At 45.5% G+C, this 21,800-nt stretch overlaps 9 protein-coding genes across 9 annotated transcripts; 4 read left to right on the top strand and 5 right to left on the bottom strand.

Annotated features, from left to right (window-relative positions):
* Positions 1 to 115: 115 nt before the first annotated feature.
* On the bottom strand, positions 116 to 1,441 carry N7481_000216 (uncharacterized protein; the record flags this gene model as incomplete). Its single annotated transcript, XM_057259435.1, has 4 exons — positions 116 to 735; positions 791 to 929; positions 954 to 1,149; positions 1,215 to 1,441. Coding segments are annotated over 4 exons (1,182 nt in total), but the record flags the coding sequence as incomplete, so codon positions are not given.
* Positions 1,442 to 4,126: 2,685 nt separating this feature from the next.
* Positions 4,127 to 4,342, bottom strand: N7481_000215 (uncharacterized protein; the record flags this gene model as incomplete). Its single annotated transcript, XM_057259434.1, has 1 exon — positions 4,127 to 4,342. The coding sequence occupies one exon, from the start codon at positions 4,340 to 4,342 to the stop codon at positions 4,127 to 4,129; it is 216 nt and encodes a 71-aa protein (XP_057127266.1).
* A 2,330-nt stretch (positions 4,343 to 6,672) lies between these two features.
* N7481_000214 (uncharacterized protein) lies at positions 6,673 to 6,918 on the top strand (the record flags this gene model as incomplete). Its single annotated transcript, XM_057259433.1, has 1 exon — positions 6,673 to 6,918. One exon carries the CDS (start codon positions 6,673 to 6,675, stop codon positions 6,916 to 6,918), a length of 246 nt encoding a protein of 81 aa, XP_057127265.1.
* Positions 6,919 to 7,687: 769 nt separating this feature from the next.
* Positions 7,688 to 8,617, bottom strand: N7481_000213 (uncharacterized protein; the record flags this gene model as incomplete). The annotated part of the gene is made up of 4 exons (XM_057259432.1): positions 7,688 to 7,777; positions 7,835 to 8,136; positions 8,191 to 8,518; positions 8,570 to 8,617. 4 exons carry the CDS (start codon positions 8,615 to 8,617, stop codon positions 7,688 to 7,690), a joined length of 768 nt encoding a protein of 255 aa, XP_057127264.1.
* Positions 8,618 to 9,239: 622 nt separating this feature from the next.
* N7481_000212 (uncharacterized protein) lies at positions 9,240 to 11,051 on the top strand (the record flags this gene model as incomplete). Its single annotated transcript, XM_057259431.1, has 1 exon — positions 9,240 to 11,051. One exon carries the CDS (start codon positions 9,240 to 9,242, stop codon positions 11,049 to 11,051), a length of 1,812 nt encoding a protein of 603 aa, XP_057127263.1.
* Positions 11,052 to 11,927: 876 nt separating this feature from the next.
* Positions 11,928 to 12,422, bottom strand: N7481_000211 (uncharacterized protein; the record flags this gene model as incomplete). Its single annotated transcript, XM_057259430.1, has 1 exon — positions 11,928 to 12,422. The coding sequence occupies one exon, from the start codon at positions 12,420 to 12,422 to the stop codon at positions 11,928 to 11,930; it is 495 nt and encodes a 164-aa protein (XP_057127262.1).
* A 3,786-nt stretch (positions 12,423 to 16,208) lies between these two features.
* Positions 16,209 to 16,609, bottom strand: N7481_000210 (uncharacterized protein; the record flags this gene model as incomplete). The annotated part of the gene is made up of 2 exons (XM_057259429.1): positions 16,209 to 16,318; positions 16,372 to 16,609. Coding segments are annotated over 2 exons (348 nt in total), but the record flags the coding sequence as incomplete, so codon positions are not given.
* Positions 16,610 to 18,077: 1,468 nt separating this feature from the next.
* N7481_000209 (uncharacterized protein) lies at positions 18,078 to 18,335 on the top strand (the record flags this gene model as incomplete). The annotated part of the gene is made up of 2 exons (XM_057259428.1): positions 18,078 to 18,196; positions 18,224 to 18,335. 2 exons carry the CDS (start codon positions 18,078 to 18,080, stop codon positions 18,333 to 18,335), a joined length of 231 nt encoding a protein of 76 aa, XP_057127260.1.
* A 1,686-nt stretch (positions 18,336 to 20,021) lies between these two features.
* Positions 20,022 to 21,347, top strand: N7481_000208 (uncharacterized protein; the record flags this gene model as incomplete). The annotated part of the gene is made up of 1 exon (XM_057259427.1): positions 20,022 to 21,347. The coding sequence occupies one exon, from the start codon at positions 20,022 to 20,024 to the stop codon at positions 21,345 to 21,347; it is 1,326 nt and encodes a 441-aa protein (XP_057127259.1).
* Positions 21,348 to 21,800: the final 453 nt, after the last annotated feature.

The raw sequence follows: 21,800 nt of genomic DNA, 5'->3' as shown, positions 1-21,800 counted from the left end.
CCAGGCTCGATACATAGATGATCGAAAGAAGAAAGCAATGGCTAAAGTCCCACTCACCTATATTTTGCAAGGTCAGCAAGTTTGAGATGGCCAAATTCCGCGACAAATAACTTACGACAAGCATTGATAGAACGGCTATCACCGCCGGCTCATCGGGTCCTAGCGGAGCGGCAAGTGAAAGACATGAGTCTCTGGTTCCATTCGATGATCTCAAACACTCAAACCAGGCTACTCTGTCTGCTTTCGGATAATCGTGAAATGGCCGTAGTTTCATGAGCACACCGGCCAAGAAGCAAACGTAAACAAGTATAACCACCGTGATGAGACTGTTTCTCCATTGTAGCTGTACTATCTTACGCACGCGTGATGCTGTTCGCTGGGCACCAAGCACTCTTTCTTCGTCCCGGGATGGCGTATATCCTGACCAGCGTAATCTCTGATAGTTAAACCATGGTCTGAGAGTGAGTATAGCGCAGTATGCGACGGTGATGAATTGTAGCAAGAGAGATGCAGCGGATATTGCCAGAAGAGGACCCCAAAATGTTGCTCGGTCAATCCCAGGGGTGAGATATGATATTCGGCCAAATGTGTATTCCACACCTGAGACTGATAGAAGAATGGCGACGAGGGCGGATGATCCAACAAAGATTAGTGTAAGGGAAGCGCATTTGTACATTTGGCCGGGTTTGATCTCCCAGCATACAGAGAGGTGTAAGGCGATGGATCGAAAAAAGGCTAGTAAGAACAAAATGTTAGAGATGAATGGTTCTAGTAGGCATTAACAGCTCACTGCTTGTTATTACCACCCATGCTCCCCAAAATAACACGAGTCCTGTGAGAGCAGAAATCGCATCATTTCGCATGTCATTTGGGGTGATTTGATTATAGCATTCCTTGGGCTGGCCTCTTGAGGGTACAATGAATGCGATCTAGTTGGAATTGTCAGTTTTCACCAATCCACGGGAGGTCATGAAATAGGAGGATAGTCCGATACCGATATGCACATCAACCCGATCACAGGAGCGATATTGAGATAGTGGCGACCCGTCAGGTTCGCGGGGAATATAGCATAAGTGGCCAATAGCCAGACCAGCGCGATAAAAACCGGTATACTCGGCCACAGAGGAAGCCGTACATCGTTGGCAAGCCCTAGCAAGTATTAGTTAGCTAGTCAAAGAAAAGCGCCCGTATTGTTTTTATGACATACAATTGACATCTTTCCACCGCCAATATCCAATGGGACATGGAAGACAGCAGGAAACGCCCCCGAGATCTTCGCACCATCGACTAGACACAGCTGCCACTTCATCAGAACAGAGTCGTAATAGACGCATTGCATAGAGATGCGACACTTTTTTCGGTTAGGGACAATAAACTCACAACCCCCGGTACTTGGAAAACGAGATTCATCGATGAACGGATCAGGGCAGGATGAAGCCATTGCAACTTTCTTCGACAAGTAGGTGCTGCGTGTCCATGAAGACCCTATCTTCAATGATCTGAAGACGAAGTGGATCTGATCGGATGAGCGCGAATGTCGCCCCGCAAGTCGCACTGAAGCAACCGCCTGAGAGGAATTGGCGCAGCGGGGTTCTTTCTTCAAATTAGCACATGTCGCGAAAAAAAAAAAGAAAGAAAGGAATTATTCACAAGCAGCGCAGTCTCACTCGGTCAGAATGAATTACCCCGGTTCAATCGTGTAGGTTGAAAGATGCAAAAAGTAGGGGGCGTAGCGTGATGGGCTATTATTATTAGCTAGTTCCAATCCCCATTGTTTGGAGATCGGCGCAGGAACTTCGCCGACAAAGGTAATTGTATGCCAACTTGAATTTTCCCCCGCTTCCATTGGTGTTTATTGAGGGAAGGATTGCTGGTCTAGACTCTAGACGGAAAAATGGTCAGGAAGCGTTCACTCTCTGCCGAATAAAGTGGGGGAAAACAAAGGAATTAGGCAGGTTATTGGCCCCCCCCCCGCTCGAGGAGCGGACCGTCTCATTTTCGCCCCGGATTGATTTTTCAGCCTGGTTCAATCCCCGCGCCATGTCTGACCGTGGTCGCTGGGAGCATTCCACGGATATCGAGATTTTCGTTTGCAAGAGGATATTTGGTAATTGAGGTCTTCTGAAAACGTGCACGTCTACATTCTAAGTCTTTCTCTGTACTACCAACTAATGGGGTTCTTCGGTGTCCAGCAGGTACCCCTGAATAGAAAAAGTCTCATTTTCGTGCGTTTAAGGGCCGTGCGTTACGATCATCCTGGTTATTGCCATATACAATTGTTTACAGTCGCGTGCCTCCGTTGTCCACTCTCGGGACCTGGCGAGCAACTGCCTACAAAGATGGCAAAGGGCCAGTGAAAGTTGCTCAAGGCCCAAATCTGAAGAACCTTTTTGGCTTGATCTCCTCAGTCTAAGAGATTACCGGATGAGAAAAACATCATGTTCTGCTGTTGCGGAGTTTGATCATTGATTGTATGTGACCAAGGCAAGGCTGCCTTCATTTCCAACAAATGTTTCAATCGGAATTCTACTGATGCCTGAGCCATTGAGCTATTTCAGGTCGTCAAAGGTCAGCTTTCCGCACACTACCTAAGTCAAAATGCATCCATGACCATGCCTTCCATAATTCTGTCATCTAATTCTAGGATTTCAAATCAAGCCCTGAGAAAGAAACACAACTTGACCTTAGACAAGGTTGTATATTCTGGAGCTGCTAGATGATGGCTTACCTAGGTAGGACGTGGATTTTCCAACCTTGGATTTCTACTAGTATACTACATTTTTGGCACCCGCCCACTGGCATTAGATGGGCTACATTTATGACTGGGAATGAATGGCTCAAAAATATAAAAAAAAATTTGAACCTTGGAACATCGGAACTCTGGGCATTTCACCCATGTTTTTTTTGAGTTTCAAGTTGAATTGCAATGAGGATTACTTCAAGTTCTTGTTTGCGACAAAGACTTGGCATTCACAAAATGAGGAGGTCATGGATGACATTCTCAAACCCATGCTTTTTTCATTCCCTGATTCTCTTCACTCTTTTTTGAAAATTGAAAAAGAAAGGACCATTCTGCGGATCGAAGAAGGTGATAGTATTGCCATTGACTGCCACGAAACAGGGTTGATATTCTGGTGGCAGTGCTAAGATATCAATAACATTCTGCTGGATCCATGAACCAGTGAAGCAAAGCCCCGAAGACGCGGAAAATTGATCATGAATTATCGAAAACACCCCAAAACTTGTAATCATCTCTTTTGCGGGCCCGGGGATTGCAAATATCTTTGATGGCAGACCAGTCTCTATGGTCCTTACCAAAGCAGATGTCGCAAGGTTGTATACATAGTATATGATAAGGTAGAAAATTATATCTTATCTATACTGGTATTGTAATGTTAGAAACAGCGTAAATAGAGTGATATCTGAATTGATAAAGTGTCAACTTCTCTGATCTTTGTCTTGCAGTTGCCCTATAGTGCTTTAGGTATTTATTGGATGTTGGGTGATAAACTAGTGCTTTGTTATTCGGTCTAAGAGATATTTCTATAAAGCCTAGGCTTTCCTAGACTCTGGATGGGGGTGTTGATAAACCTGGGCGATGTCTGATAAGAAGAAGCAAAATAAAAAATAATCGGCTGAGTACTTAAGAGAGATCTAGTATTGCGAATCGGAAGTATTTAAGAACTAAGTGGGGCTGATTTTTTGTTTGATAAATATTTCAGTAATAAAGAACGTGATCCAGTTATTTAGTGGTGAACAACATAAAATATAGTAAGTTTCCCTGATGCCTAGTCAGCCTGAACATTCTTCTTTTTGTCTACAACTGAGAAATGCCAGAAGATAAGCGTTTTCGCACGCTATTATCTGCCCAGAAAGAAATTTCTATTCTTTTCTAAGATAATTTAGTCTAAGGGAAAAAGGGAAATGTGTCTTTAGTATATCTGGAATGTCGAAAGAAATAAGTCAAGGTTTGAATATGACGCCTACCTACCCAGGTATATAGCTAAGGTGTTTTAGTGCTCTGGAGAGATGACTTGCTAACAATACGCAGAAAATGGTTACGAATATGCTTTTAATCCTCGTTCTGATCACCGACGCCGAAGTTATCTTCTTGAATTGTCTCAGCCTAATCGAGTCCCTCAAACCACTGCTCAAACCTCTCCCGGCTGAACAATTGATTAGGAGATGCTCCTTTCTCAATATAGTCGCGGATATAGTCGCAATACATCCAGATTCCCTCGCAGTGTGTAGGTGTAATATTCTTCTTGTCTTTCCGGGCGAGTATCACGGTACCAATACCGGATTGACAGTTCGGGGGCGCAATGCCCGTTGTCGGGGCCATATTTAGGCAAGTGGTGATTGGGTTGTCGAGACAGCCATGTGTTCTAATATCGCGTGTTCTCACGCAGTGGATGAATATACTTAGAACGGCTGCGCAGTGACGAAACCAATAATTTAAGTGCGGATTAGGGCAATCGCGGTGTCTTATAAGAACGAACTAGATGCCCATTCTTCAAGAGCGTTCAGTATTAGCCGGCTTTCGCAGGAGGCCAGCTTCTTGCTGTGGTGAATGTGTACCCAATAATAGCAAACAATTTGATTTGTACCTTCAGCCTCTGCCTCTTGACGAAAATGGAAAGTGTCCACTATTGTTTGGGTAGTAATTCTCGATAAAGCCCGGATGTAGCTCTGACTGAGCTGTTTATATTGATGCTCCAAGCTTCAGGCCAGTCCATCAAAATAATCTTTCATTTTTCCTTGTGAAGATTATATTCTTCGGTATTATTCTTCACTTATGGCGTCAATTTGCCTAGCTGGGCGACGGATTTCAGCTTCACGCGCCGCTTGAGCAGCGTTAAATCAGTCCCATGCTTCGTCCAGCCGCTTTTGGCCTCCCCTCAAATAGCTAATTGATTCAGGCATTGTTGATTGCTGACGATGAATTTAGGGAAGCTGAGTATTATGAAGGAATTATGAAATAAATAATTCATGAAGAGGCCGGACTGTTCACTCATCAAATACTACTGGCGGGGTATGAGAAGGATGTTGTGTTACACAGTTTCGATCTCGTGTTACACAAGACCTGCAGACATCATGTTGTACACCGCTAGTTCAAGCCCATTCTCCCATTCTTTGGACAGGATCTAGAGGCAGCCTAGCAACTTCAGTTACATTTAACATTTGAAATTCCTCTCTTCTCACATACGAAGTAGTATAATCAATTTTTGAACGACTTCAATGTGCTAGCTCCGTGAATCGCTAGATCATAAATCGTAAGTTTGATCTCCTCAGAGTACTTCGGAACGGAGCGTGTTTTTCAACCTTGGGTTAAGACACTCAAGGTCTGCTGCATAATGTGAATGTTATTGGGAAAGGTTTCCAACACCCCGTGTGTATTATAAGTATTTCGTAAGTTCCGTTACTAATAGAAAATACCTAAATTCCACCTTAATACTTCACTATACCTAGTGTTAAAGCTACCTTGATAAATTATTAAAGATCAATATATCCTTGGAAGTAGTTGTAGTACACATCAGCAGTATGAACTTGAAAGGACTTGGATAACTAGTATGACCCACTACTAACTAGTACTAACAAATTTATCTGTTAGACCTATTTCTCGATCGCGGTCAATATATCATACTAGTATAAATTCGACGTAGGCCAGTAAGGTAGCGCCTGGAATAAATTGAGACTGTACCATGTTTTCACTTGCAGTAACTATCTTCTATAGTTATCTATGGGCTGTGCATAGAAAAGATGCTTGCTTCTTCGGAGATAAGCCTCATGCTGCACAGGAATAGTCACTGCATACCGCTACTAGTATATCTAGTCTTTTCAGCCTCACCTGGGCAGCTGGTCTTTCATCCAACACATACCTAATTCTCGCGATCTTCTCTCTCAACCCTCGTCACCCTCATCCCCTGTCAGTAGCTCCCTTGTCCGAATCAGACATCTTAGTCTCTCTAGAGTAGAGTGGATCAAACTACAAGATCAATTACCGTGATATATTCTGCATACTCAGTCTAACATCAGTTCAAGATGAGACTGGTATGCCTCAGGCGGAAAGGATTTCATGGCTTTTGTCGAGATAGCTGCTTCATGTTCTTCCAAGATATTTTGGATAATTTCCTTACCACCACCACCATCTATCATGATTGTCATCGTCATCATCATCTCCATTGCCCCTCTTTATCAACATCGGCTTTCATGATCCTATATTTATACTGGTCCTCAAGACGCATTATTGCATCAAGCGGTTAGGCAGCAAAATCCGAATATTTCCAACCTTGGAAGGAAAGAACGCTGCCATGATGCCCAGGTGCTGCAGAGACTCGGAGCACCTGGCCTGGTGGCGCATGTGAATTTTATTGAATCCAGGGCTCTCTCCAACTCCTCTACATCTTCCTTTTTCTCTCCGACCTCGTCAGTCTTCCTCTACATCTCGATATTTCAAGGTTTCAGCTTCTTTTTCTGTGCCTAGCTTTGATTGCACCATACGTTTCCAGATCTTGGCCTCGCATTGTAGAATCGCTCGCTCCTGTGCCAAACAAACTTTCACCCTTCCTGAAGATCCTTATTCCATATCCCTCTCTCTACGTTCATCGTGGTAAGTAAGCTCTCAGAGCAGCTTGATTCTCTACGTTTGGTTTACTATTCGTTGGATTAGAAATGGCGACCTCTGTCAATGTACCAAAGAGGCCCACGGAATTCGGCCTGTCTCCCTCGCCGCCAAGAAAGAGACGGCGTACTCCAAGCAGCATCTTGAACAACACGCAGATGGATTATGATCTCGCTGAAGTGACTATAAGGTTTGACCAGCTTGCGTGGGATCGGGACAACATGGCGGTCGAGCAGGAGGCCCTGGATAAAAGACTGGAAGAGAAAGATTTGGAGTTCAGCAGTCTCAGATGGTGAAAGAGATGGATGCTCCACGCTAGTTAGTCGATCTGGCCTGTAGGAAGGCCATCTAAACCGCATTTGGGAATACATGAAACCATTTGGCTTCCGTTACTTTTATCATCATTAAGACGCTAGTAAGATTGATCTATTACCTCATTTGTACTTCGAGCTACTAACCTTCAAGATAAGCAAAAGCACACGCACCCACACCTCGAGCTCAGTTATCGACGGGGCTCTGGAAGACTGGGATAAGGAGGCATGGAGAAATAATTTCGATGTTGTTTACAAGCTGTAGTGGCTCATTCGTAAATGACATGACCGTATACCACTCTCTCTAGTTACGACGCTCCGTAGCTGCAATCAACCCAAGTTTCTATAGATGGAATAGCTTTAATGCGGGGGCGGCAGAGCCTTATAGGGAACACTAGTAGAAGCACTGGCTCGGCTGCAGCTATGGAGCGCTGTACCGCGTGGGGTGTTTTAAGGAGAAGAACAAAAATAAATATTGTATGTTGATGGTGGCCACCTATACGAGTTTGTGGCTTGCTGCCCTAGTGAGGCGCCTCTTCAGCCCTTCACCAAAAGGGCTGGAACTAACATGCAAAGGATGTATTGGTAAATTCGTTTAGGGGAAGAAATATTAGGAATATTAGGAATAAAAGTTTGATTATTCCAATCATCACGATTCTCGAAACCGTGATAAAACCGTAATTTGAGCTGAGAGCTCACCGATCGAAGATACACGACCAAGAAGGCATTTGATACTCCAGCCATGAAAAATGCTTCACCACTTCTCCACATACGGCCGCAGATCCATCTCAAACGTAATGGTCATCCGTGGCTGCGTATGCAAATGCCAGTACGCCTCCGCAATCTAGAGCTCGTCCATCAACTTGCTGGCCAAACGAATTTCAAAGCAGATTCAACTTACAGCGCCAAGGCTCAGCTTAGCATCTTCATGCTCAAGTTTCCAACTCTTTGTGCGCGGGATATCGATAACCCCGTCGATGATGGCGCGCGACACGTGTACCCCCTGCGATCCGAACTTACGGGCAAGTGACTGTGCCAAGGCGCGCAGCGCGAACATGGTGGAGGCAAAGGCTGCGCACTCCGCGGACCCTTTTATACTAGCCATCGCCCCGGTGAAGATCAAGGTCGGCGGGTGCTGCGATATATCTCGTGCCTTGAGGAGGAGTGGCAGAGCCCCCCTGGGCGAAACTAAAGCCACCTTTTCTGTAGATACGGCCAATTCAGCTCATTATTCGATTTCAAGCTTCGACACAGAACGAAATGGGATGAAATAGATAGGAGATATATACGCCTGCGAAGCAAGAGAACCTGAATAATCCTCTTCCGTCAGCTCCAGGAACGGCTTCCGCACAAACCCGCTGCCACAATTAAAGACTGCTGCTGCAAGAGTAGAGCCTGAGTATTGCGCTGCGATCTGGTCAAAAGTAGACTTGGCGATGTTCGAATCGGCGAGGTCGGTGCTGATGCCCACGGCCTGGCCGCCACAAGATTTTTTTCTCAGGAGAACGGCTTCATAGCTGGCCGGATTCCGAGCCAGAAGAACCACAGAATAGACATTGGCAAACTTCCTGGCTATGGAGGCGCCCTGTGCTATTGTTAGGATATAAGATGGAGCCCGAGACAAAGATGAACGCACCGTTCCCGGAACGACGCCAGCAATGATTGCGAATGTCGGGGAGGTCATATTTTGTGTTTTTTGAGTTGCAGAAGAAGAGAGTAGTCTTGTGTCAAGTTTCTGTTTTAAAGCGAAGCTGCCATGGAGATGGCTATCTACTAACTAACTACATGTGTAGTGACGGGATGACTCAGCATCAGAGCCTCAACCCTCAGGTCTCAACATCTTAAAACGGGTAGAGAGGCTCAGAAGGAAAGGACGTTGATTGAACTTCTTCTCTCTGGATACTGTTCCTCACACTATTCACCCCTCTTGCTGATCATCAACATCTACATCTACATCTACCTCCGTGTCGGTGTCTACGTCTATTTGCGTCTGCGTCTTTTCCGTCTCCTCTGGAGTTCGGAATCATCTACCGCGGCAGTCCGTCTCCTCTGGAATTAGGAGTTATTTACGTCTGCAATCCATCTCCTCTGTAGTTTGGAATTAACGACCTGTACTTACGTACATCTCTGCTTCACCCGTTGTCCGTCTCTTCTGGAGTTCGGCACCTTATTCAGTCACTTCTCCTTTGGTAAGAAGAGCCCGGACCATGGTAGACCCAACACCCACTTTTCCAGGTTGGGATTGAAACCAGTTCACTCATTTATTTCAACTTCACAGATACCAAAGCCCTCAGCCTACCTATGTTATGGCGACACCGGTGCAGAAACAGCCTCTTGTCAAGGGTGGTCACATAAAATCACCAGACCAGCTACCTTCAACTTTCATATCCTCAACATTGCCATGTGTCAACAGAGACACTATTGTTCTCGCGGCTACCCACCCAACCATCGCCACTGCAGGTATAAAGAATGACGGATGGTTCATCTCCGACTTTTATGCCTTCAACTATCTCCTGAAAGGCAAGGGCAAGGAACAAACTTGGCTCACAGCAGCCGATCCAAACCAACTGGTAGAGAAATACGGGCCCTACTTACATGGAAATCCGTACGAGGAACGGAAAGTCTGCCTTGATGGTGAAATGCTACGCCAGAACAAACTGACCGATGTTACTGTGGTCCGCTCATCTGAAATGATCGATAGATTCATTTCCGAGGCCAAGCGAGCATCGGAGTTGGCCAAGAAAACCAACGCGCCACTCCTCCTTCTGGTTTTCTGCCACGGACTCCCAAACCATCATCTCCTCCTAGATGACGGTGAGCGAAAGAAGGGTCTAAGTATTCTTGCTTTGAAAGCCGTCCTTGAGCCAGCTGCACGTATTACCCTGGTAACTACGGCTTGCTACTCCGGAGGGTGGGCAGTTACTCCAGAGCTGAACACTACTGCGTTGACAGCTGCTAGTCACTTTTCTGATCACAAACGGGGTCTTTCTAGTGCCTGGGGTATATCGGCTAGTATCGGCCGCACCTGTGGGTCTATATTTGCGAGTACCATGATCGAAACTCTATCTAGCGCTACAAGTCCTCTACTAGACGCCCATGAGCGTAGCGACTTAAGTGACGAAAATACCCTCCAGCCAGATGCGCCGACCAATCATCAAACTCTCACATACAACGCATTCTGTCAGTCAGTGTTGGATACTTGCCAAAACTCGGTTACACGGCTTTGGGAATTTCAGCACTTTAGCTTTAGTGCTCAGAATGACGACTGGGAGTATTCCTGGACTGGAAGAACTGGAATACCACTAGCTCACTTTCGAGAACGGTGGGATAGACTGAAATCCTATCCTTATACAGGACGAGCGAATTTGCGTGACGAAAGGAACACAGACCCTCAAAACCCCAATTTCACCACCCCAGTTCCAAGCCAAACAGGTGGGGTACAAGCTGCGAATGACCAAAACATCGTCGACACCATGACGGACCACATGGCCCATGGGAGACTCAAAGAGATGGCGAGGATTTTCCACGGTACCTGTCCAGGAGACTGGACCCTAAGTGACCACGTGTCCTTGAGTAGTGGTTTGTTCCGCTTCTATGAGCTGGGCTTGGACACTGAAGACGCGGGCATGTTCGAGGCAACTATTCGGTTCCGATGGGAGGCGGCACTTCTCGCAGACTACGTTGTCGAGACGTTCAGGCTTCCAGTCCCAAGGAATGATATCTGCATCATGTGGCATGACGGTGCTTGGGCGAATGCGATCGAGAAGAAATTCCCCGCATCTGAAGTCAGCCAGAGGTGGTTAGCCATAGCTGCGACACTCGAAGATTCCTTCGACTTGCCCCGCCTACCACAACAAGGCCCGCCCTTTGACCGACCATTCCGTTATCTGGTGGCGGCTTTGATCGAGGCTGATAAGCCCAAGAATATATTGGCCGAGATTTGCGATGCTATCATAGAGCTTATGAGAAACGTCAAGGCCTTCCAGAACCAGCGCCTTTGCGAAGACCGAGAGGTGCGTCGCAGGGGACGCGAATGGCTTAGGTCCATTGGTCGACGAGCGCGAAGATCGCTTTCTCCACGTAAAATGGGGAGCATGTCAGAATCTGTGCCCGCATGATGTGATATATCCTGCTCTAACCTATGGAACCGTAAAGGATACCGGCCCTGGTGGGATTGGACCCTGAATTATACTGTGTTGCTTTGTACCCATAGCGTGGTACATCTTTGACCAAGTTTGCTTTTGCTTCAAGTTCTTTTTCGCTGTATCGTATGAAATTCTGTCAAATTGCTTTTCAATTCATTTTTAAACCATTCAATTTTGTTTCAACATCAATGAACTTGTCCTAGTCACATTGTAGTACTACGTACTAGTTAAGTAACTAATCTACTAACTCCTACTAACTGACTAACAGGGTACACGAGGAAAGAGTGATGCAAACTTGCTTCAACTTGATGTTGAAATGTGTGCTTTGTTTCTAGTAGGTAGGTGGATAAGTATCTGTTAACTAGTACTAGTTCCAAGGTTAGTATTCTAGGCTATACTGATAATAAGAATGCCACGTTGCTTCCAATTGTATATTCTTGGAAGATTCAAGTTTGCTATTTGGACGCCCTCAGGCTCTTTTTCAAGGTTGAAGTTATCCTGCTACTTATCTTCAGATTTGTTAGTGTTGCTTCGCTGCATGCCCTTTGCCTTGTGGCGACCACTCGAATATTGCAGGTGCGTAAATACAGAATTTAAGTAAGTACGGGAAACGTAGAATCTTGAGTAATACTATATTGATCTAAATACAGTATCTGAAAGCCCCTTGGGGGCGACATGGTCAGGAATGGGGCCTAGGTTCCCTTCGTCTTATAGGCCCGATCTTCTTCCAACTTTAAAGCGGCCATATCTTTGGCCACTTCGGCCAACCTGGCGTCCAGGGCGTCTTCTTGCGCATCAAGGTCCGCCCGCTGTTTACGCAGGGATTTCTTTTCATCTTTTGCGCTAGCCTCACGCAACTCTATCTGCCTCCGTCTCTGAGCAAACTCGTCGTCCCTCTTTTGAGGTAAGGGAGGTCGCTGGCGCGCTGGCTGGGAAGAGCCGATGGGATTTGCGGGCCGCTGTGGCGCGGGCTGGGAGGAGCCAGCAGGGTTGGGTGGCGGTTGGCGCGTAGGCCGGGAGGAGCCAGGGGCCTTCTTTGGCGCCGGGGGGGGCAGGGTGGTTGGGGCTACCGGGCCTCTTTGGGGGCTGCGGAGCAGGGTAGGACACGCCGGAGACGCTAGAGTCGCTGGAGACGCTGGTTGTCTTCCGGTGTTGGGGTGCGTCGTTGGTGAGTCTTTCCACAGTCTCGGTGCCGACCCATTGCAGCACATGGCCCTTGTCGACTGCGTCCTGGAGGAAGCTCGCGAGATAGCGGGCGGAGCCCAGTTTCGCCTGAGTGCAGAAATGCTGGTTCCAGATACGCAGATTCACAACGGCAACTAGAAGCTTCCTCGCTCGAGTCATGGCTATATTCAGCCGCTGGTAGTAGGAGACGAAGCCAACATCAGTCGTCGAAAAGGTACATAGCTTTGTAAATATAAATATTACCACGTTTAACTCCTGACCCTACGACCCGTCGACGGTCAAACAACAGTCGTACTCTACCCCCGCCGAAGCAAAGCGCTTGATGACTCGTTTGACCTGCGCTTTATAGGGGCAGATCAGCACCACGTCCTCAGGCACGATCGGATCGTTGATAGATCCATCGGCGTACAGTACCTTAAGGAAAGTCATTACGACGTTAATATAGCCATCATTATACCAGGACGTACTGCCCTCCGGTTGCTCAGCAACTCCGGGGACGTCAATCATAATCTACCGCTTCCTAACAAGTCTCTTAAAGTAGTGGCAGGAGGCTATAAAAGCCTGCCATATATTTCCTATACGCTCAGCCTTAGTATTCCCCATACAAACAGTAATCTTACTCTTATAGATAGCCGATACAGACCAATCCAAGATATCAGGGTAGTACCGATAGTTAATTACAAGGAGGCTAAGAGGGTAGCACCCCAAGAGACGGATCATAAGGGAGCAACTAAGGAAGTTTACCCCTTCGTTCTCGCACAAGAATACAACCGTTGGGGGGAAGCTAATCAGGGTCTCCGATCAGAACGACAGTACACAGCGTCAGATACCCTATAAGTAGTATTATACTGTCACCTTTAAGGCACTGACCTACCTTATTACAAAGCAACATATACAGTTAGAACCCAGCCTTAAGGTTCTCGTTACCAGAAGCGTTAAGCATAGCGGCGACTACTTTATATTAGCCGATCACCCTACACAGGACTTTTTTATAACAGTTCCTAAGTAAAACCGTCATATCCTTATCCAGAACACATTATCGATCCTAGTCAAGCAGATCGATAAGCTTCTTTACGTCGGGCTGCTGGTTATAGTACTCTGTTGTCTTTTTTACCACCAGTACCTCGATCTAGCAGTCTATAAGGGCCTTCTCAACAGAAGAGCTTTTGTTATTAATGCCCTACAATAGTTTCGCCTTGCTAATACAGTAAAGAACACCTATTTAGTAACTAGAAGTTCTAAACCAGCAGCACAGCCTATACCAACCTACAAGCTTTAAATCCCCTTTTAAAGCCTTATAGAAAGCAAGCAAAAGCATATCAACGGCCTGGTTAGACCCGGCGCTGATCAGAACCTTTATTCCTAGGCTTATAAGGATAAGGAGTATAACTAACGTTATCTATATTTTGCCATTGCCCGGTAGGCCTTTTACCAGGCTAATATCAGCAACGACCTTAAAAACCAAATTCTCAACGGCTTAACGTTAAGATTTATCCAGAGCGTATTTACCAAGGATATAATTAATTTACTCCTTCTAGAGTTCAGGCAGGACTACAGAAACGTCCTTTATATTTAACTCAAAGTAGAACAGACTTATCCGGCATACCTCTGAGCCTTATACAAGAATAATACGTTTAAGGGAAAACCTATAACCGTCGCTCTTAGGGTTATCACCAAACGTAGAAGTTCGACCAGCCACCTCTAGTACGTCGATCTGAAGTACAGTCGACTTTAGATTAATAGTAAGTATAGCCGTAATCTTCTTGGTCTAGCCGTCTAAAGCAGGATCAAAGTAGGCCTAGGTCAAGATAGCAAAATCCGCTCGGCTTAAGCCTATATAAGTATCAGTGCTAATAACCAGTTTCCGATCTTTTAGAAGAGTCAAGTTTACAACGTTTACCTCAAACTTAGCTTTGATAGTTTCTAGCAGAGCTAGCTTCGGGTTTACGTTTATCTAAACGTAGAGCTTCTAGTAAGCCTTACCAGACATAGAACGTTTGAGGATAACATCGTAAGTCTTATACTTACAGAAGACATTATTATACGTTGTCTACTGAACGTTTTACTCAATAATTATAGCCTTAACTAACCAAGACCAGTAATCCTCCTCGTCTAGAAAGAAATCGAAGTAGGTATCCCAGATCTAGTACTGACTATCGTCGTTAAAGAGCCAGGGTATTATAGGTCGACGTAGTGCTTTACTCAACTCTGGTAGAGGGTTCTGCTCGGCATACTAAAACAAACGCATTTTGCCGTCGGCCTAAAGACTTTTATATATATACCCTATAAGGTTAATTATATAGCTCTTAATTCCCTCAAAATTATAGCAGTACTTATTAGGGAATACAGTCCAGATATAGACCGTTGTTCTAGCCTACTTAATGTCCTTAAGCTTCTTCTAGGTCACTAACTATATACCCTCTAGTTCCTACGATAGCCCAGTAAACATAGGGCTCTCAGACAGGCTTAATCAGAAAAGACATACTTAGTAGTCCTTTTTTAGTTCTGGTATCGCAGACTTCTGGCCTGCTTTAATAAAGGTGTTATACTGACGGAAGTCACCTTTAAGAATCAACTGTATATCTGTCTATACTACAGGGAAAACAGTATGTATCTGGCCAAATTTAATATCCAGGCACAGCTGCTAAGAATCTAATCAGACTCTTATTAAGACAGGTATATATTTATATTTTTCGTCGATGCTAAGCGTACAGAAACAAGTCTGCTTAAGCTGATTATAGAGATTATTTGGGTAATCTGCTCTAAGAAGACTACAGAAAAAATCAGGAACATTAGCAGAGTTTGCCATTGCTAATTCAATAATCAGTAAACAAAACAGAGATAGGCTGCTTGCCAAGGAACCTTACCGACAGATTAAAAGAAAAAAAGTCCAGATCTCAGAGAAGACGGATAGGGTAACTAGAGTCAAGAGCGGCGATATCTGTCAAAGATACAAACAAAAGCCTAAACCTCAGAGAAGACGGAAAGGATAATAAGAGTCAAGATACCGGTTCTAGGGAGAACACAAGACAAAACAGTCGAAACAAAGTCTGAACCTCAGAGAGGACGGAAATAACAACAAAGGTCAGGGACAGCGGTTCCTAAGAGAAGGCGAAGCAGATTAGCCAAAACAAAATCCGAACCTCAGAGAGGACAGACAATACAAAGGGCAGACTGGTTAATATAGATCTTTAAAGTAAGACTTAGCAAGACAAAGATCCAGGTGGTAAGGAAGAGGAAGAGAGAGTAGGTATATACCGTCTATACGGTACGTCTATACAGTATACCTATACCTCAGGTACCAGTGCTCATTACAGTATTGTAAACAATCAGATAGTGCCGCCTAGGAGCCTAAGACCAGTGTTTATATGACCTTTGTCTACAATAGATTGCTATGGTTAGGGTAGGGTCTGTACAATTATAATATTGCTTACGCTGGTACCGACGACACTAGACCTGCGAGTGGTAGTAGCTAATACAGGAGTCCTACTGCCAGGTGATAGAGAGCGTCGATATTACACCCTGTTGGCTCAGAGAACCCGTTTAACTGGCGAGCAAGGCGTTTAAATTGCAAATTACTAGTCTACGCCCTAGACAAGGAATTATAGACGAAGTATAGGACAGCAGACAGCGTCATACAGTAGCGGGCTTAGAAAAACATTGGATATAACGAGAAATCAGCATAACACCGGCAACTTGGGTGCCTGAGGGTGTCGTGCCAGTAGTATGATACGCAAAGCCTAGGAAGGTTTGTTCCCCCTAGAGGCCAAGGCCTCTGTAGATACCAAAAAGGATATGCTCATACTGCCATATACAATGCATGCAATGCCCTGAAGAGGCTAGAAAGTAGATTGAGGAGAAATTGTGATTTCGAAATGGCCAAAGGCCGTCAGATTTAAGGCTTTATATACTAACTAGTCCTAGTACAAGTAGTACTATTGGTAGTTAGTATCCGCAGTAGATAACGTATTTCGGTCCCTTCTTCAATTGGAGCGTCACTTTTGCTAGCTCGTAGACTTGTCGTCCGCGTCCTGAGACGGGTCCTCTTCCTTTGCCTTATTTCATAAGCGGGGGATCTGTAGTATGTTATAATCAGATAGTGATATACCGTAGATCGTTGGAGGGCAGACCAGAGCAAGTTTGAGCATATCTGTATGCTTGGCACCAGCTTCCAGGACGAGCTGGTCGATATTGCGATGGAAGGTATGGTCGGCGAGATTCAATAACTTATCTATGCTTTCCCAGTCATTATAGATCTTATTACTCCTGTTGCTGTAATTATTTTTATCGGTATCATCGAAGATAAGGATTCCAGTCCCGCTTGTGTATAGCCAGTACTCTGGCTTTTCTTTTGAGTGATGGGTTTAGGTGCTGGGCTGAAGGGACTGGGCTGAAGGGACTGAAGGGTAAAGCGGCAAGGGCACTAAACCCAACGAATCAAAAAAATGGGTGAAACAAAAACATACAACAGATATTGTATGGCCGTGGTCACCTAGCGCCCACGACTCTGTCCTAGGCGGCCTGCCGCCCCAGCGGGGCGCCCCTTCAGCCCTTCACCTGAAGGGCCGGAACTGACATGCAAAAGTCGCCTTTGTGAATTCCAGCAGGGAAAGATTTGACGAGGTGCCAGAGTGCAGACGATGGATAAAATGAACGGTTTTCGCTCTTCTTCACCGTGCCCTCTTCACCTCTTCACCTGGCTGCCGCTATTGATCCCTCACTCGGTTGACTCTTCGCTGCTCTCCACCATGAGGAACAAAAAGAGCGAGTATCTTTTGATCGATCTTGACAGTATCGACAGAAGGATATCTATTGCTATTGCGAGTCTTATCAATATCCTTAATTTCTACTTGATATGAATGAATGGCGTCAAGTTGAATATCTTCTGATAATTACTAAGCCCTTCTTTGAGAAGACTAATATTCTATCAAAGACTCAGGATATAATAGTTTATTCTATATTCAGTATATATAATCAGCTTTTTACTTATCTTAATGAGACAAAAGAGAAGCTAGAACAGAAGGCTGTTCTCTGGAAAAAGAAGATACTCAAAGTGATCTATTCAGTACAGAAGAAGCTTACTAAATATTATACAGTAACTGACAATAATCTATATGGTTCAGTTTATGTAATTGCAACTATATTATGTCCCTTCAAACGGCTTCGATACTTCGATAATAATGACTGGTGAGGCAGTAATGATAATAATATCTAGGTAGACTGGATGAGGAAATATCGAGATATTCTGCAGAAGGAGTTTGATCGATACTAAGAGCGGATCCAGCCTCAAAGATATTCTACTACTGAGTAAGCTCAGCAAGGTATAATTGATGAGGATAATGATCTTACTCTTCTTATTGATCCACAGACAGCTCTACAGCCAGATGTTGGTTAATCAGTCGATGAGGTTGCTGATTATCTATCACAAGGTAAGTTCTCTAACTATATAACTATTATCTACTCACTATCATAATAGGGCCTTCAAGGGTAATCCTCGCAGATTTTGGAAAGAGCATGAGTATAAGTATCCAGTGCTTGCGGCAATGGCATGAGATGTTCTCGCAACGTCTGCTAGCGGTGCAGGTGTTGAGCGACTATTCAATTATGCTCGCGATATCTGCTACTACCAACGTGGACGTCTTAAACCAGAAACTATTCGAGAGCTGATGCTACACTCCTTCTTATCTAAGTTTGAGCTACAACAAGCTGAACTTAATAGGATCAAGGAGTATCTTGAATTTGGAGATGCTCTTCTGCTGTAGGAGTCATGGAAGCCTACAGTACTATGTAATGAGATTGTTCTAATAAGCGACGATGAGGAAGAGGGTTGTAAAGAGTCAGAGATATAAGATGATTCCGATATTGAGCAAGATGCATCCTCAACACAGTCTGCTACTCAAGGTCAACAAACACAACAAAAGCGATTATATACTGTAGTTACACTCCATGATCTTAGTGAGGATGATCAGCCCCATTCTTTGTCGTTGGTTGGTTGAAGATACCCAGGTTCGATCAGGGAGGATCCGGAAACAGCCAAAGCTGCCAGCTGGTTTTGAGATTGATAGGTCATAGTCAATTCTGCAAAATTGATTTCTTTGAGCAAATCTAGATATAAAATAAGAGACCAGCTTCCTGTATACATAATATTAGCCTTCATAAGTTATTCAAAGAATGCATCAGTGAACCCGAGGAGACAATCCCTTGATCCAAGATATTACACAATGAATACCACTCAAATACCAGAGAAAGTGCATAATCTATACAATCCAAATTAAGCAGTGCTTCTAGGCATGTTTGTCCTGTTTATTATCCGACGATTATCGTACGATATCCGCAGTCCAAAAATCTATTATCGTATCGATCGTCTGCGGATAGTTGGATATCAAATTACTATCACTATCCGCAAAATATCCGACGATAACGATAATTATCGATCGATCGTACGATAGTGCCGCAGTCTAAATATACAACACACAATCAACTCCCCTCAAGAACATGAACATTGAAGCATCACTTAATAAATCAACAAAGGCCAAAACCCGCGGTGGGTTGCCCGTGGGCGGGTAAGGAAATTGGAAACCCAACCGAAACCCGCGTTTGGCGAGGTCTAGCTGTCGTAGTAGGCTGACTACAGTAGGCTTACTATTTAGTTAAGTACCACGCAATCAATAGTTCTCGGGTCCACCGAAACCCCATGATTATTCAGCCCATTGAATGGCATGTCCCTATACTGCCATCCGCTGAATCCATTGGCAGGTATATTCCAGGCAACTGCATACGAACGACCAATATAGTAGAAGAGTCCTGCAAACTTGACTCTCTTCTCCAAACGAAGGTGGAGCAGATTCGTCTATGATCATGAGACTTACAAGAAAAAAAAATTAAAAGAAACAGGGAATTCCTAGGTGGCAAATGCCATAACCCTACCGTAATAAGGACAGACATATTCCTAAAAATAGCTAGTGCGAACATCCGAGTTAGAGGCACTAGTTAGGACGGATTTTTTCGGAAAAGCGGGCTTCGTCTCGGGGACGCTATAGTTGCTAAAAACTCTGAGCCTACCATTTTATATGGATATTACCTTCAACCAACTGCCATCAAGTCCAGATAGGACACTCAAGGAAAAGACAAAACACGGAAACTAAGTTAGGATCATTACATCCAGTCGATGGATGTTTATACCCCAGTCTCAATACACCGGGCGCTAGATGATTGGCTGAGCCGCACTGAAATGCCCCGTGTCCTCCCAACCAACCATTTAAGCGCCTTACCTACCTATACATAATAGACATAGCCCGAAAGGACAGTAAATTAGCAGCCACATCACAGCCTCATTCCTGAATCCCGTGGCGGGCTAAGAGGTCCAGAAGTACACAACGTGGGTCATCCCCCGCCGCTCTTCTAAACTGCCGGATCTCTACCATCTGTCTTTAAAAGCTCCTGGACTGACCTCTACGGTCTTATACGTGTATCCGACTTGACCAAATACGTTGACGGAACTTATCGCTGCCCGGCCTCGTCCGTCAACCTTCCGAATCGGTCTTCCTCTGTCACATCAACTCGCCCATTCTCGCTGACGACCCAACCCGTCCGCGCTCGCTTAGCTCTCAAAGAGCGCAATTACGGCCTTCTTCTGCTTCTTCATTATCAACATGGCCGAAACATACTGTTTTCCGGTACGGGATCTTCAAATGCTGGCCCAGCAACGGTTCCCCTCCCTCCCCCCCTGACGATGCATACCTTGCGCTTCACCACGAAATGCTTGTAAAGCATCCTACCGAGATGGCGCAGATCATTGGCATGGACGGCATAGAGCTGCTGTCTATTGCCCTGACAAAACGTGATGCTCTAAGCCTAGTCCGTATGGCCTGCCTTGGTACGAAGATAGCACATCGCTTCAAGGAGGTACCTCAACCTTCCCCGGCCGACGCCCAGCCTTTGCTCAACGCTCTCACTCCAAACGTCGGGCCCGTCTCGCCTCAGCTCAGCGCAGGAATACCCAAGGACTTGCCATTGGCTCTAGCTGGTCCTTCAAACTCGGCAGTTGTTGGCTTCGAGACAGCGGCGCCCGATTCCTCGGGTGATATGGTGAAGAATGGACCAGTAGCGGTTACGGATAGCTCTGTACCACAAGCCAATACCGGTACCGTTTCGGAACCATCATCCGTCAGTCGTGTCAACTATCTTGAATGCTGGAACGCTTCGCTGAAAGTAATTCAAGCCGCCCAGACCCAGCAGGCAATCAAAGCCTTGAACGTCATCGCCGATCATCTCGGGGACAGTAACTGCATCGCCGTGTGCGGTTCCGGTGGCTCAGACGGGTTCGCCCGGCCTGTCTACGACTTTATCAAAATGACGATCAATCGGATTGACGAGAAAGACCGGGAGAATCATCGTTTCTTCGTTTACCACAATTCCACGAACTGGCATCCGGCGTTTGACCGATTGACCACAGAGCACCCGCTCCCACCAGAGTTTGTGAACAAACCTGGCAATGACCTTGATCACATGTGTCTGTTTATGCTTGAAGTCAGACGGAAGTTGCTCGCCAAGGACCCGGGGAGTGCGAAGGCTATTATTTTCCACCTGCTCATTCCCTCGTGTTCCGAAATACAGATCAAGGAGCCGCTGCATTTCCCCGGGGACCTCTACCCTCTTCGAATTGAGGGGATGATGTACAAGGGCGCTGCCCAGGTCAAACTGAATCTACCAGCAGCCCCTGCTAGTCTCTTGCATGACGTTGCAAATATTCTCGACCCGGACCACTGGAACGCAATAGCAGAGGGAACTAGCATCGCCGTAGGAGGTCCAGCATGTATCTGGGGCATTCCTGGCGCTGTGACCGCTTTGGGTGCTGGGTTGGGTCTCTTTACAGGACCTGGGGTGCTCCTTGCCATCCCGATAGTGGTTCTATGCGGGCCATTAGGGGGCTATACACTTGAAAAGTCAGTTGGACCATCCATCTATGATACTATATGTGAGGAGGCGCCGAGGATTTTAGGTTCTAAGGAGCGGTTGCATTCGGCAAGAAGTCGAGGAAGTTGGAGACGGGGCCGCGCTCGAAACGGACAAACCGTCGGATAAAACGACATCTCTTTATCTTTGTTCGAAAGGAGGTATTGAATAGGAAATCAAATAATTATTGTTTCTGCTGCTCTTAAGCAGTATCAAGTATGCAGATTGGAAGTTATGGTGATCGAATGTAAAGATATCCGGTGGGCATTTCATCACACAGGGCATTTTATGTGGACACCAGAAAATATTATGTATGTTCAATTAGTAAATGATATGTTCTATTCGGGATTGTTGCGGAGAGCCCCTCCCCTTGCGTCGGGTCCACAATATTCCGTGCTTATAATCGCACACAGATATTGCTCGTATATCCTCTCTTTCGAAAGGAACATTGCCGTTTCGAAAGAGAGTTGGGCTCTCTTCGCAGCGGTTTCTTCCCGCCCACCGCGGAACCCCTCATGTATATACTAAGTATGCTTCCGCATAGCTTTACTTCCTCCTGAAATATACGGAGTGCTACGGGCC

The sequence above is a fragment of the Penicillium waksmanii genome (assembly GCF_028829765.1).
Source record: "Penicillium waksmanii strain IBT 27052 chromosome Unknown utg000001l:1.0-4852451.0:1.0-4856178.0, whole genome shotgun sequence".
NCBI classification, from domain to species: Eukaryota; Fungi; Ascomycota; class Eurotiomycetes; order Eurotiales; family Aspergillaceae; genus Penicillium; species Penicillium waksmanii.
This window is presented reverse-complemented; position numbering and strand designations above follow the sequence as displayed.